General features: G+C 39.5%; 3 protein-coding genes across 3 annotated transcripts; all 3 read left to right on the forward strand.

Annotated features, from left to right (window-relative positions):
* Positions 1 to 222: 222 nt before the first annotated feature.
* On the forward strand, positions 223 to 1,072 carry LOC137940923 (uncharacterized). The gene has a single exon (XM_068786036.1). The coding sequence runs from the start codon at positions 223 to 225 to the stop codon at positions 934 to 936; it is 714 nt and encodes a 237-aa protein (XP_068642137.1). The 3' UTR covers positions 937 to 1,072.
* A 279-nt stretch (positions 1,073 to 1,351) lies between these two features.
* Positions 1,352 to 4,693, forward strand: LOC137941795 (nuclear pore complex protein NUP35-like). The gene is made up of 4 exons (XM_068787377.1): positions 1,352 to 1,455; positions 1,844 to 2,448; positions 4,020 to 4,131; positions 4,250 to 4,693. Exons 2-4 carry the CDS (start codon positions 1,877 to 1,879, stop codon positions 4,562 to 4,564), a joined length of 999 nt encoding a protein of 332 aa, XP_068643478.1. The 5' UTR covers positions 1,352 to 1,455; positions 1,844 to 1,876; the 3' UTR covers positions 4,565 to 4,693.
* Positions 4,694 to 5,050: 357 nt separating this feature from the next.
* Positions 5,051 to 13,284, forward strand: LOC137941191 (protein phosphatase 1 regulatory inhibitor subunit PPP1R7 homolog). Its single transcript, XM_068786498.1, has 6 exons — positions 5,051 to 5,637; positions 7,872 to 8,102; positions 8,377 to 8,523; positions 8,646 to 8,788; positions 8,887 to 9,001; positions 12,612 to 13,284. Exons 1-6 carry the CDS (start codon positions 5,335 to 5,337, stop codon positions 12,690 to 12,692), a joined length of 1,020 nt encoding a protein of 339 aa, XP_068642599.1. The 5' UTR covers positions 5,051 to 5,334; the 3' UTR covers positions 12,693 to 13,284.
* Positions 13,285 to 13,793: the final 509 nt, after the last annotated feature.

Here is a 13,793-nt window from a genome sequence, read left to right on the forward strand (position 1 = left end):
GTAGCTCTATTTTGACAAATCACACCGGTGAGAAGCTAAGAAGAGCCGCGAGGCTCCTTTTTCGTTAACTCTCTGTAACCCTTACCGATGTCCACCTAGGCCGGCATACCTCCCGTGACCCTCACAGCCAAACAAGGAATATTCGGGTGGGGGTCCTAGCGGGCACCCTTTCCCTACAAAAGGAATCGTAACGACGCCATGACTCCGTTTTAGATCACCATCATGCCCGAATACGAGGGCAACATGGACGATACCGTCCCAATTCTCACCCGCTCGCCAGCCCGGTTCAGGCCCACTCAACCCGTCGCGGACCGAATTTCTCGAGCGCTCCGCCACCGCCTCCTCCTCCTCCACCGATCCCATGCCAACTTCTATGTCTTGGGCGCCACCGGAAACGTCTACAACGTCAACCTTTCCGTCATCCCGACCTGCACCTGCCCGGACCGGACAGTCCCCTGCAAGCACATTCTCTTCGTCTTCCTCCGAGTCCTCGGCGTCCCCGTCGACGACACTTGCCTGCGCCGGAAGACCCTGAGGCCCTGCCAGCTCACCCGCCTGCTAGGCACGCCGACCTCTCCAGGTTTTCTTGCCGGCCAGCGAGTCAGGGAAAGGTTCCACCAGCTGTTCTCTGAATCTGGCCGACTTCGGCCCGTAGTCGATATCAGACTGGAAGAAGGGTCGATCTGTCCGGTTTGTTTGGAGGAAATGAGGAAGGAAGAGAAGGTGGTATGCTGCAGCGTTTGCCGAAACTCGTTGCATGAGGAGTGCTTCATGAAGTGGAAGAGAACTACCGGACGGAGGGTGGCGACTTGCGTGATGTGCAGGTGCCGGTGGAGAGAGAAGAGGGAGCATGAGAAGTACGTCAACTTGGCGTCGTATGTCAGCGATGAACACGAGGAGACCGGAGGGAGTGGAGGAGAACCCTGCGTAGATTAGATTATCGTTGAAGGATGGATGATATGTTCATCTCCTTTTGTATATAAATAATTTAATTTCGTGTGCTACCGCTGAAAATGTAAAATCTCTAGCTCTGAATGCATGACAATGATGGAGCAAAGGGCGACAAGATGTGTTCGGAATCGTTTTATTTTATATGCTTCATTTGTGTAAATATAATCAATTTGATTGTATAGGATAAAAATCAAATAAATAGTGGGCATGATGGAGAAAGTGCATTGTTGAGTGAAATATGAAAATCCTTCAAACATCATAGAGAGACGAAAGTTGATAAAAGTGGGAAAATAGATGAATAATAATAATTTCCTCAATTTTGGATTGTTACAAAATACAATTAACGCATTCTTGTAATCGACATGGTGCACCATTAGGGTTCCATGTCCCGGCACCGGGTTCGGAGTGTCCATTTATAACGTTAGGGTCCCCTCCTCATTTCGTGATCATTCTTTGGAGGGGAATCCCGAATTAAAAAACCAGACGATTCGGCCCCTCGAGCAGGTAAAGTTTCGGTCGGTGTTCATCTCTCCCCCGTCGTCCTCAGCCTCTCGCTTGATATGTACTGAGGTGGTCATGGGGGAGGAAAGTCTCGTTTCTTCATTAATTACTTTTTCAGTATTCTGCTCCTTCACTACCTTGTCTAGCATCATATTGATTTCTGATCCTGGACATATCGAACTCATTCTTTGGGGAAAAGGTGGATTCCTAACTAGGTTTTGACGTTTTTTTTGGACACTGTGTTGCATTATGTAAATTGTGCATTCACATTTTGCTTAAGCCCTAGCGTTGGAGCATTGTTCATCCGTATTTTTCCAGGAGAGTCACATTCTTTGCCATTAGGTGTTACATATACTTGTTTCATTGCTTATAAGATTGTTGCGATGTACAGGGAAATTGATATCGACTACTAAACATCGCAGAAATGAGTACGACGGTACATAAAACCCCGAAAACCGGCAGGCAGTCGCTGTTCTTCCGTGATCTTGCCACGCCAGTTTCTAATAACAGAGGGAGATTTACGAGTCCCGGTCAAGCTGCAGCTGTTTCTGCTCTATGGCGAGAAAATTTTGGGGTTACAGATCCTCCCCCGCCGCCGGTTTTTACCTTGGAAGACCGTGTCTCACCGGAGTCTGGCTTTGGAGACTATCCAGTATCTGCGGAATTCAAGTCGGAGACAAGAGCTCCGGCTCGAGATTCTCCGACTCCCGTGAAAAGCAAGTCTGAGGCCAGTACATCTTATGCACTTTCTGGAGGTACTCAAATGCAACAGAGCTCCGCAAGCTTGGGCTGGTGGTCCCCGGCAAAGAGCGGGTCATCAGTGAAGGGCAGCGGAGGTCACAGTGAGAAGCAAGCATCCTCTCCCGTTGATGGTGTTGTACAATTAGGTGCTTTAATCACACTTCCACCGCCGAGAGAGGTTGCAAGGCCAGAGTTGCAAAGAAGTAGCTTGCCTACTGGCGATCTCGATGAGGAGACGTGGCTTACTGTTTATGGGTAATGATTCTTTCCAAATATGTTACTGTGCAATTTGCATTCATCAATTTGATTGCTCTTTATTCTTTTAAATTATTAGTATATCCTGTAACCTGAAATTGAAGGCTGGCTGGCAGTTTTATGGAGATGGTAGAAATATCCGTTCCTCTTGGTACATTTGCCACTCTTTTGGGCACATTGTAATACTCTGTTGCCAGTGTCTCTGGTTTTAATGACTCAAAATCGTGTCCTACTGTCTTTCTATGTTCTGAGATGGACTTTGAAGTGTTGTTGCTACATTTTGCGACACGTCCATTTGACCTGTTTCTCTTGATTGTTGTCTAGGTAGATGAACATAAAAAGAATATCCATGACAACCTGAAATGAAGATAACATAGTTCACCAATGTCTGGGACTTGGGAGGACGAAAAAGTTGCTGAAATCTATATAACACTAACAATAACTTAGTTCGTTTTTAGTATCTTTTGTTTTTATCTTGTATAAGCTGGAAATAAACAAGATTTTTTTCCTGATCTAGTGAGTTGAATGTGATGGTTGGGCGTATGACTTATGATTTATGGGGATGGTTTTGTCAGCTATATTTTTATTTTGTTATCTATTTTTCATAGACAAGTTTCTTTCAAATGAATATGTTGATAGTGTTAGTGGGTTTTACTGAGTTGGTCATCCATATTTCTTTGGCATTGTTGGATGTATCAAACAAAGATGTCATTATCTTTTTGAGTGCAAATACATGTTTCAGTGACAACTCTTTGATTGGTTTTTGGAAATATCTCCTGTTCCTGCCAATGCACTTTTGTGTGTATTTTAACAAAAAATAGCATAAGTTTGAGTTTGGAGTGCATCAACGACTCCCTATTATGAAGCATGTTATAGAACAAAAGTAACAGAAAAATTAAGCTTGAGTACCTCTCCTACAGATCACTAACTTTTTGGGATCTCCTTTTGAGGGAGTACTGTGATTAGTAAATTTCACCGCTTACTCTTTGAAAATATCCAGAGCTTTGTTTTTGCGATGGCTATCATTCTGTGTTCCTGAATTTATTTTCATACCCACTTCAAGGTATTCCATCCTAAAATGCAAGACATTATTATTCACTAGATTGCTGATTCAGTTCTTCAAGTGGACCCTTGGGATCAAAGATCAGGAACATGGGTCACATCAAGTTTTGTCAAGTTATGATGACAATTAAGCTATCATGGCTACCTGTGGCTAAGATCTGCTGCAGCAAGTAACATGAGAACACTTGAATCCTTTGTCAAAAGCAGAATTCAACTGTCACTTAGAGTTAGTAAGTGGCAGTATAAAAATGATATTTTGGTATAACAACAAAGGATGGCTGGTGAGAAGCAGCAAATGACTGCCCACAAACATAAGCATGGTCAAATTGGATCACGAATTAGAAATCCGTAACTCAAGAGTGACATTAAAAAAAAACCCTTTAAGTCAAAAGTTTGATATAGTAATGAAGTTGTATCTGGATCATTTGTGCAGTTATTTGATCCATAATTTTGTCCTGTTGCTATAATGCAGTTATCTTATGGTAATGACTTATTGATCTTTTCAACAGATTTTCACCAGGAGATACCAATTTAGTATTGCGGGAGTTTGAGAAATGTGGTAAAATATTGAGGCATGTACCAGGTCCAAGAGATGCTAACTGGATGCACATACTATATCAGGTTTTGACTGCTTGTTGTCACATTCTATCAATTTTGTCGGGTCATTTTTAAAATGACCAGTGCAGTTTTATATTTATTTATCAATTTTGTTAAGAATGTGTATCTTTTCTTTCTGCAGAACCGATTTGATGCTCAAAAAGCTCTAAGCAAGAACGGACTGCAAATAAATGGGGTTCTTATCATCGGTGTGAAGCCGCTGGATCCTTGCCAACGTCAGTTTCTGGATGAAACATTGAGCAGTATTAACCATGGTTTCATGGTTTTGCCTCCTAAACCGTCCGGGAGTGCTTCCGAAGTGACTCCTTCGAGAGCATCTTCTCGTCCTTATTATCTGCAGAGTGCAAATGACAATGCTGGTCGATCTGTTGGGGCAATTGCTTCACCTGCAAAATCGGCCGTGTCCAAAATCATGGATTTGATGTTCGGAGTCTAATTTAGCTGTTGAAACTCTCGGAGTAACGCTTTGGTCGGGTCTGGTTTGGCTGCTCGATTGTACACCTCTACATATTAGAGTTGGACCAGTGTTATTTTTCTGTCAATCGGAATTTTGTTTTCCGAGTTACGAGTTATGAGTAAGGAAGATGTTTATGATAAGGCTAGCTATAAGTCTTGAAATGCGACTTGTGAGTGTTTTAATGATTTAGCGAACGCAAAATTCGTCACAAAAATGTCACGTTTGTATATTTGTGTATCTGAGAAAAATATAAATGTAATTATAATGACGTCATGCGGTAGAAAACTGTCCTAAAGAAAAAGAAACTAGAAACTAAGAAATAAATTTTGTAGAAGAGAGTTCTGCTGAAAAAACGGATCCGCATATCTGTTTTCTAATGCCTATTCTTTGAGGTGGTCCCACAGCACGACAAAGTATAGAGACCACGGTCTGATATCCATTGGGCACTACTCTCTTACCGAAGAATTTCATGAAAGATCATGCTTCGTTATTCATGTACTCTGCGCCACCGAGAAGCGTCTCCCTCCGTCACTCTGATGTCTCTTGCAAAAAGTCTCGTCTCTGCAACTTCCTTTCGTGTCCCACGAAGGATCGGATAGAGAAAGGGTGACAGGAAGAGGATTATTTCTTCTCTTTCAAATCTTCCGGAGAATTTAGCGTTTTATACTCCTCACCGTCCTCCGCTATCCTAAACCCGGGCCACTCCCTTTCTGTTTACGCCCTCTACCTTTCTCTTGGGTTGGGCTCCGATGGAGGCAAAACGAGACTGCGCATCCGAAGCAAACAATCATGGAGATGCCCAGAGCGAGGGAACTGAATCCGATCCTTTGACCGCGTATCTCGACCTCACCAGTTTCCAGCTTCACGATCTTCAAGCCGTGGAGATTCCACCTAACTTATTTGAGTTGGATTTGACGGCTAACCGGCTCTCCGTTTTGGACCCTCGTATTGGTCTTCTCTCCCATTTAAAGAAACTTTCCCTGCGCCAAAATCTCTTTGACGATGCTGGCATCGAGCCTCTTTCTAGCTGGAGTGCCATCTCTGACCTTCAAGTATAGTCCCTCAACACGATTCCTTGCAGTTTTTTTCATTTAGTTATGTCATGCCAATATCATGTAACATGAACGTGCTTTGCAGATTGATTGGCTTAAAAATGGCATTGTCTTTTCCTGTATGAGGACGCATCTGCTTCTTTTTTCAGCTAACAAACTGGTTTCCAATTCGAAATTGAAAGTCTTGATTGTTTGCTCCTATTTCCTGTAGCCTTTTTGTTTTATTATGGTTCCAGGGAGGACAATCCAGGCATAAAGGCTTATGTTATCATGAATCAGAGTTTTTTCTGCGTTTGCATGCATGAAAGATGGTTATAGCGTAGGTGCTGTACAACTTCCAATGGTGTATCAGATTAAATTTCAGTTTTTCTACAAAATTATCATTTCCCCCGTGGGAGCTCTACTTATCCTGATTTCCTACACTTATACCCTTGACTACAGGAATCCTCGATTGTGCTGTGTCTGCCTGTTCAGATATTAGTTTCTCCTCACTCAAACTTTTTCTTCACTAATTCAACTCATATAATTTTTAGCGTTCCTGTATTCCTCATTGGTCCATACATTATTTCAATGGTGCTCTAATTTCCATGATAATATCCAAGGACCTACTAATACTCTTTTCTTTTTACATCATATGGTGATAGTCTTCAGTTTTCCTAATATTTTCGTTTCCAATTGTTTTTCTTACTGTTAACTTACATCCACTCGAAGTTCCCATCTCTGCCATCCTCATCCTATGAAGGTTGTTTCTTGTTACTATCATTCCACAGCTCCAGCTCCAAAAATGTGATTGTTCTAACAACTGTTTTGAATTAAATGACCCTCACCCATGTTAACAAGTGCTACCACAAAACCTATGTCGGTGCTAATCTCCAGCGTTTATCATTGGTTTTTACATCCTCCTAATTGTTCCATCCTTTTGTATGACTGAGGTTGGTAAAGGAGAGAATCCCTTTTCAGGTAAACCTTGTCCCCTCAATCTGCAGCAGACAAAACCAAATACAAATTTTGCTCTAAACAACTGTAAAGATGAAAGCTGCGCAGCTTGAACTTAGCAAATGGATGGCAGACTATTTCAGTAATTTTTTTAGTTGAAACTTATAGTTTTTTATAGAATCGTCTCATGTCCTGGCTTTTATGGTTCTTGTCATTTGGACATGCCTTTGTCACCTGATAATCCTACTTTTTCTCTTTGGTGAAATCCTTCTAATTATACTGGTATGTTTTCTTTGTGCTGTCATCTTGTGCCAGGAGTTTAAGTTCAGGTTACATGAAACTTTTAGGAGAAACCCAGTCCATGAAGCCATCTTATAATATTTATTCTCAAACTGCACTGGATAAATCTCATGTCTGTCATGGAAGATTGCTTTCATATCTTCTGTTGACCGGGAGGGAGGTGCTGCTCCTGGTTGACCCTTGTTTCTGTGATATAGAATGAGACTTCATTCATATAAATCATGATTTGTATTAAATGGAGCAAAACTATTGGTCTTGAAGAAACATAATGATCTTCAAAATGCAAGATGAGAACTGCCTTCTTATTTGTCATTAAACTAACCAAAGATACTGATCTTGAGGACACAAATAACATGCATTTTCCTTAGAGAAGTTTGCCGTGAGTCTGTTACTGAACATCTTGGAACATCAATGGCAGAAATGCTGCATGTAGGATTCTGTTGGATTAGGAATCTGCTTCAGTCCGTTGGGAGATTGGAAAACTCAACTTTGGGCGAAGATCTTGGAACTACTTGAGAGCATGCATATGTCCTCCTGTAACTGGTCTATATGTTGCTTTTGATATGAAATAATTGTGGATTTCTTTAATTTTTGAAGCTTATTACTTCATTTCATATAATATAGAACTCTGAGGAAAGACAATGTATTACATGTCAAATGTTACTTCTTTAGAACTCTGAAGAAAGACAAAGCATTACATGTAGCATGTTTCATTCTTCTCTCTTGCTTTTTCTCTCTTTCTCTCTCTGTTTTTTTGTTTTTTCGTTTTTTTTTTTTTTTTTTAACGGAGTATGAGTTGTCACCGCCTTGTGCAGAATTTCTTTGCAGGGTATCAGAAAGTTTAAGTACCTGTATCTGATGTTTCTGCTAAAAAGCTATATTCTCTCTTTACCTCATGATTGGATTCAGCATTCTTGATAACGGATTCCTTCTTGGGTGAACATTACCAATGTACTCTTTTTCTGTTTTTTAATGTCTCTGTTATTTGTCTTCTGTAGGAGCTGATTCTCAGAGACAATAGGCTCACCAAAGTACCAGATGTCAGCATTTTGAAGAACCTCCTTGTGTTTGATGTGTCTTTCAATGAGATACCTTCCTTGAATGGCATATCTAAGGTCTCAAACACCCTCAGGGAGCTCTATGTATCAAAGAATGAAGTGACCAAGATGGAAGAGCTAGATCACTTGCAGGAGCTACAAATTCTTGAACTTGGTTCAAATAGATTAAGGGTAAGCTGTTAATCATTTTCATGGTGGTCCCAGAATTGGTTTTAAAAGGAAAACAAAAAAACACGATGTTCTCAAAGGCCATAAAGTGGGATTTATAAAGGGAGTAGATCCCGATATTGGTTCAGTTAACTGTTCCCTACACCTATTAATGGCTTGTTATATGTTTATTGTTGTTTCTATAAGTTTTAAGATTAATCATTATGGAATAAATTATCAATTTTTTCTAGATGCTCATGTTGAATTTTACAAATGAATTGTCATTTCGTTATTTCAGTTTATGGAAAATTTGCAAAACCTTACCAATTTACAAGAACTGTGGCTTGGGCGGAACCGCATACGAGCTGTGAACTTATGTGGGCTGAGGTGCATTAAGAAATTAAGCTTACAGAGCAACCGTTTAACATCTATGATTGGATTCCAAGTATGTTTTGAAACTTGAGGCACAAAGGGAAATAAAGGAACCTCTTTGAGAGTGTTCTAGAAATATGAGGCACATTCTAATTTAGAAGCTGATAATGTGTTCTCTTTTTCTTTTTCTGCCAGGATTGTGTTGCTTTGGAAGAACTCTATCTGAGCCATAATGGTATAATGAAAATGGAAGGCTTATCAACCTTAGTGAATCTTTGCATCTTAGATGTTTCTTCAAATAAGCTGACGACAGTGAGTGATATAGAAAAACTGACAAGGTGAGAATCTGCTGAATCTTTTTATTTGTAAGAAAAATTTTCCTCTTTCTTTTTATGTGTATCTTCTTAATTTATGTGCTTGGTGTTGTCATGTCCAGGTTGGAGGATTTGTGGCTCAATGACAACCAAATAGCTTCTTTGGAAGGCTTTGATTTGGCTCTTGCAGGTTCTAGGGAGAAGCTCACAACCATCTACCTAGAGCGTAACCCATGTGTATGGTTCTTTACTTTTACCCATGATACATTGTTTCTAAATTTTGTTTATTGGACTTAAAAAGATTGGCAAGTGGATTCATGTCAGCAGAGACACCTGTATTTATGCAATAGCATCTAATATGTTGTTCAAAAACAGTGCTTGATTGATGCTTTTAAGATCCATCTAGATTTACATGGTCAAAGTTAATGTCTAGTTTTACAGGTCAAAGTTCCTCATAAACATACTTGTGATGCTGTCATATTCCCAATGATTTTATTTGCTAGAAGCAAGCTAGCATATAGTTGAAGCATTCCTGGATTATGATAGTCATGATTATTGAATTATGTGAAGAAGGTATTTTAGTACTATTACGTTTGTCAGATTGTCCCTCTATGGTAGTAGTTAGCTCAGATGTTTATGGAAGCTTTATATTTCAGTTATCATTAAATTCTGAAGTGTATATATAGAGATATAGGATTTCTAGTGTACAGGGGTATTTCTGGACCATTTACTTTTTTTTTCACTTAAGTGAGTTATTAAATAGAGAGAGGTCGACCCCCACAGGCTCATTTGAGTGCGTGTATGCTGACACACACTCAACTCTCTTCTCTCTACTTCTCTCAACTTAACATGGTGTCAGAGCATTAAGATCCGATTATTGAGGGTTTCACACAGGATTTTATTTCTCTTTGAGCGTATGATCTCATGGAAGGGGTTCTTCCAATTTTATGTTGATTGGACTAAGGTTTGTTTTTTTCCGTGCCATAACCTAAAGGTTAATGACTTGTGCTACTTATTGAGCAGTTTTATGAATTTTTTGTGCCCCTAGAGGGTTGTATGTTGGAATTTTTCCATATTCTGGTTTGCTTCTATGTCTAGATCTATCCCTATGCTTGCATCATCTCCCGGCTTGATGACATCATCATACTTGCTGCTTTATTGGGTATTTTATATTGAATTAATGTTGTTTATCAATCAATTAAAGACTTGCATGGTTAATGGAAGTTCAATAGTCCTACTTTTGTCCTTTGTGGGCCCCACATTTATGTGCAGGCATAGTGCCCTATTGATGTTTGTGAAAATTTCCGTGAGAACTTCTTAACTTCTATTCTTGTGCATCTAGCTGGTAATTGTGGTTATATATTACTGATTTATGAGAAGCCATTACTCCTACATAGGGAGACATGTATGGGCAAGTAAAGACTCTATTTAGATCACCATAGAGCAGCAAGGTAAAGTAATACAAAAATATGACAAAAGATGCGCTGACAGTAGAAGTGACAAAAGGTGTGTTCATTGTAGGCAAAGTAATAATTTCTCTAATAAGTGCTGAAATAAGTTTGGTAAGCTTACTTGGGCTAATTAGAGTGCTCCACAAAGTAGTGCTAGCCCATCGAGTCATCTTATGGGAATCATTCCAGATGCTGTAGATGAACTTCAACAATTAGCACAGAGGATGCACAATTGATCTAATCTAGCATATCTAAACAACCAAATGACCTGATACCACAGCCACAACCACATGGCAAGTTCAGTAATGTTTGTTTTCCATGCATTCCATGCTATGTCACGGGTGACTGATTTTGGTTTTCCATTCACATGTCAAGTATGTTCTTCATGTTTACTAATCATCATTAGTCCTCTGTGTTTAGACATGTTATTCTTGTTGATGGTTCTGCCTCACTTGTTAGCGAAGTAGGGAAAATTCATCTTGCCTTTGGAGTCAGTTTTGTTTGTCCCCAAATTCGCTGGTAATCTGTTTTTTGTTAGTCAAATTACTAAGTATTTAAATTATTCAGTAACATTTTTTCCTACTTATGTGTGTTTTAAGACTTGACGAGGAGGATGATTGGTTTAGGACATGAGAGAGAGGTTCTACCACTTGGAGGGTTCACCATTGTAATTTTCTTCGACACTTTATGCAGATGTTTCAGCCTTCTAGTGGTTCTTCGACAATTAGCACAAAGGATGCGCAATAGATCTAATCTAACATATCTAAACAGCCAAATGACCTGATACCACAGCCACAACCACCATGGCAAGTTTAGTTATGTTTGCTTTCCATGCTATGTCATGGGTGATTGATTTTGGTTGTCCATTCACATGTCAGGTGTTTTCTCCATGTTTACTAATCATAATCAGTCCCCTGTGTTTAGACATGTAACACTTTTGATTATCCCAAGGAAGGGGAGATTGAGCAGGAACTAGCATATGAATAAATTCTAGATGGCTAAAGTCGAGACTGGTGCTCTGTGAGAGATACATGAAGTAAAAGGTTAGAGCTAATAATTCTACGAAATGTCTGTTAGGTTAGTCGTGCCTTACAAGAGTGTTAGTGATGCAGCATGGTGGTTGAGATGCAAAGAATAATAAACTTGAAAGCTTCCTCTATAGTATGGGTAACTTAGATTTGAACAGCAGCTTACATGATTACAATCTGAACTCAAGTTTGATGGATAAAACTTGAAGGACAGAAATGAGGGTTTCTGCAGCTATTAAGAAAAACAATTCACAGAGAAAAAAAGGATAAAACTTATCTAACCAAAAAAAAAAAAAGTTCATTCAATAGACAAAGATGATTTCCTTGTTACATATGAAGATCTTTTATAGTTATGGAAACTCAACAAAACAGGAACTTCTTTGTTCTCCCATTAGAAGTTGCTAAATCTACTTCTCACTTGTTGGACATGATTTAGCAACATGCAACAACTTCCAAGTTATTGATTACTAACTCGACCATTATTGAATTAAAACTCAAAACTTAAAACAGGTAACTACAACTTGAAATAAACTTTGTCATTGAAGCTTTTATCTAAAACAGCAAGTGGGTATGTTAAATCATGCTTTCAGCAATCCTCCCCACCGTGGTAACATTGGTCCACCATTTCTTCCATAGCAGGCATTGTATATTCTATTTCTTGTACATGGAGCCACATTCCTAGGTCAGCCAATTCCCTGGCTGACAGACTTGCTAAATTTGGAACCCACCCCCACCCCCCCCCCCCCCGTGCTTTCAGCAAAAACAACACGTTACTTTTTGGTTAAAACTTCTATTTGCAGCTAATAGTTTTACTATGCAAGGCTTTCCATTTGAGGAATCTGAGCCACAATAGGAAGCTCTGTTATTTTTAAATTCAAGTTTCTTCTCTTATGATTGAGCCTTTTCTTTATGTTGAACCTCCACCTTTCATAACCATGAGTAACCTTGATGATCTTGTATTTGTAAGTACTCTTCGGCTAGTTCTTCAACATCGCGATAGACTGCATCTATTAAGCAGTGTGATAACAACAAATAGATGATCTGAGTAGCAGAAATGAGATGAATATTTTACAAAAATAGGAAAAACAATATTTAAAATGAATAAATAAGAGAGCATATAGGGTAAAAGTGTATAACTATGGATAAGAACATACAAGAATTTCTTTTGATATAATTTGTGATTGAAAGAGTGCTAGAGTAAGAGGATTCAAGTGCCCCTAACATTGTGGGAAAAGGCTTTGATAATGATGATGGTTAGTTTCATTTTCATTTTTGCATGGTGCAGAGGAAGGAGCATGATCCTTGCATCTGTCATATTTTCAGTTTTGCATTTTACTGTTCTAATTAAACCATTGACCTTTTATGCAGGCCAAGACACCCGGTTATTCTGTCACTCTTAAACAAATCTTTCCAAATCTTCAGCAGATAGATTCTGAAGTATTCTCATAGAGCTGCAGACCTGCTTGCATTCAAATCTACCCAAAAATCAAAAAATAGCTTCCAAGGTCTCCTCATTAGAGCTACATACTGTATACCAAGATTCTCTCTGCATATTGGGATGATTTTGTTCAGTATTACATCCTCTCTCTACCCAAAAGATTATATATCGTGCTGCTTGGCTTATTTGCATATCACTAATGATGTGTGCATGTTGATTTGCTTAAAAAAGCTTAAAGTTGTCAACCAGATCTGGCTAACCTCTAGTGACCGAGCCACATGCCCCTCCTGCTTGAGGAGTTGATAGCTCATTTAACTCATCAATGTGGTGGGGCACTAAGTCAGTTGTTACAATCAGCTTTTCGACTCATAAGTCATCATTGTGGGCCTAATTCGTTTCTTTGCTTTTGCTTGTTCTATTCTTCTTAAGACTGTTGCTATATGAAACAGTTTGCTAGCTCTCTTTGTCTTATTGTTTGGTTATCAATGAACTAAAGCCAGAAGGTTCTTGACAATCCTGAATCTGAATCTTCGAATACCAGTTTCCAAATTTATGCTTTCAGGTTGAAGTTTACCGTGATGTACAGGATATGCTGTTTACAGACAAGTCTGTTTATTTCAAAGGGTACTTCTGCCCTTCAATGCTAATTGTTTCTCTTGAGTATTGTTCTCGCTGCCTAGATTCATGTTAAAGCATGGAATCTAGTTCCAGGAATTGTGAAATCCAACACGCGTGCATGAACCATTTGGTGTCCTGAGGCGCAAGCTTCCTGGGTAGCAGTTGTAGTGCTGCATTCGGAAAACCTTATATAGGAAATCTGAATTCCCCCTAGCTGGACCCTGTTTCACATGAAGCCTTCTCGAGAAACCAGGCACGGTCCAGCTCTGAATCCTTTGTAAAAGTGGCTTTAACGCACAATATAAGAACCTGACTTGGATAGCAAACCATGAGTTCGGAATTTTCATATGCAAAAGATTGAATCGGACTAAACTAATTGATCCAGTTCAAGTTCAAACAAAAGCAACCAGTCGGGTATTCAGGTTGTAAGTCAAAAACCGTTGTTTCTTATGTGGGAACTGGAAAAGGGGGAGTTCGGTTGAACCGGCCGATCT

This window comes from Aristolochia californica, unplaced genomic scaffold (assembly GCF_029961685.1).
Source record: "Aristolochia californica isolate CCGP_79_NKW_82.1479 unplaced genomic scaffold, dmAriCali1.0.hap1 SCAF_9, whole genome shotgun sequence".
Taxonomy (NCBI): domain Eukaryota; kingdom Viridiplantae; phylum Streptophyta; class Magnoliopsida; order Piperales; family Aristolochiaceae; genus Aristolochia; species Aristolochia californica.

Coding starts and splice junctions, on each gene's coding strand:
- LOC137941191 (XM_068786498.1), top strand. CDS start 5,335: ATGGAGGCAAAACGAGACTGCGCATCCGAAGCAAACAATCATGGAGAT. Junction 5,638..7,871: donor GTGCCATCTCTGACCTTCAA/GTATAGTCCCTC, acceptor TGTCTTCTGTAG/GAGCTGATTCTCAGAGACAA. Junction 8,789..8,886: donor GATATAGAAAAACTGACAAG/GTGAGAATCTGC, acceptor TGTCATGTCCAG/GTTGGAGGATTTGTGGCTCA.
- LOC137941795 (XM_068787377.1), top strand. CDS start 1,877: ATGAGTACGACGGTACATAAAACCCCGAAAACCGGCAGGCAGTCGCTG. Junction 2,449..4,019: donor ACGTGGCTTACTGTTTATGG/GTAATGATTCTT, acceptor TCTTTTCAACAG/ATTTTCACCAGGAGATACCA. Junction 4,132..4,249: donor GGATGCACATACTATATCAG/GTTTTGACTGCT, acceptor TTCTTTCTGCAG/AACCGATTTGATGCTCAAAA.
- LOC137940923 (XM_068786036.1), top strand. CDS start 223: ATGCCCGAATACGAGGGCAACATGGACGATACCGTCCCAATTCTCACC.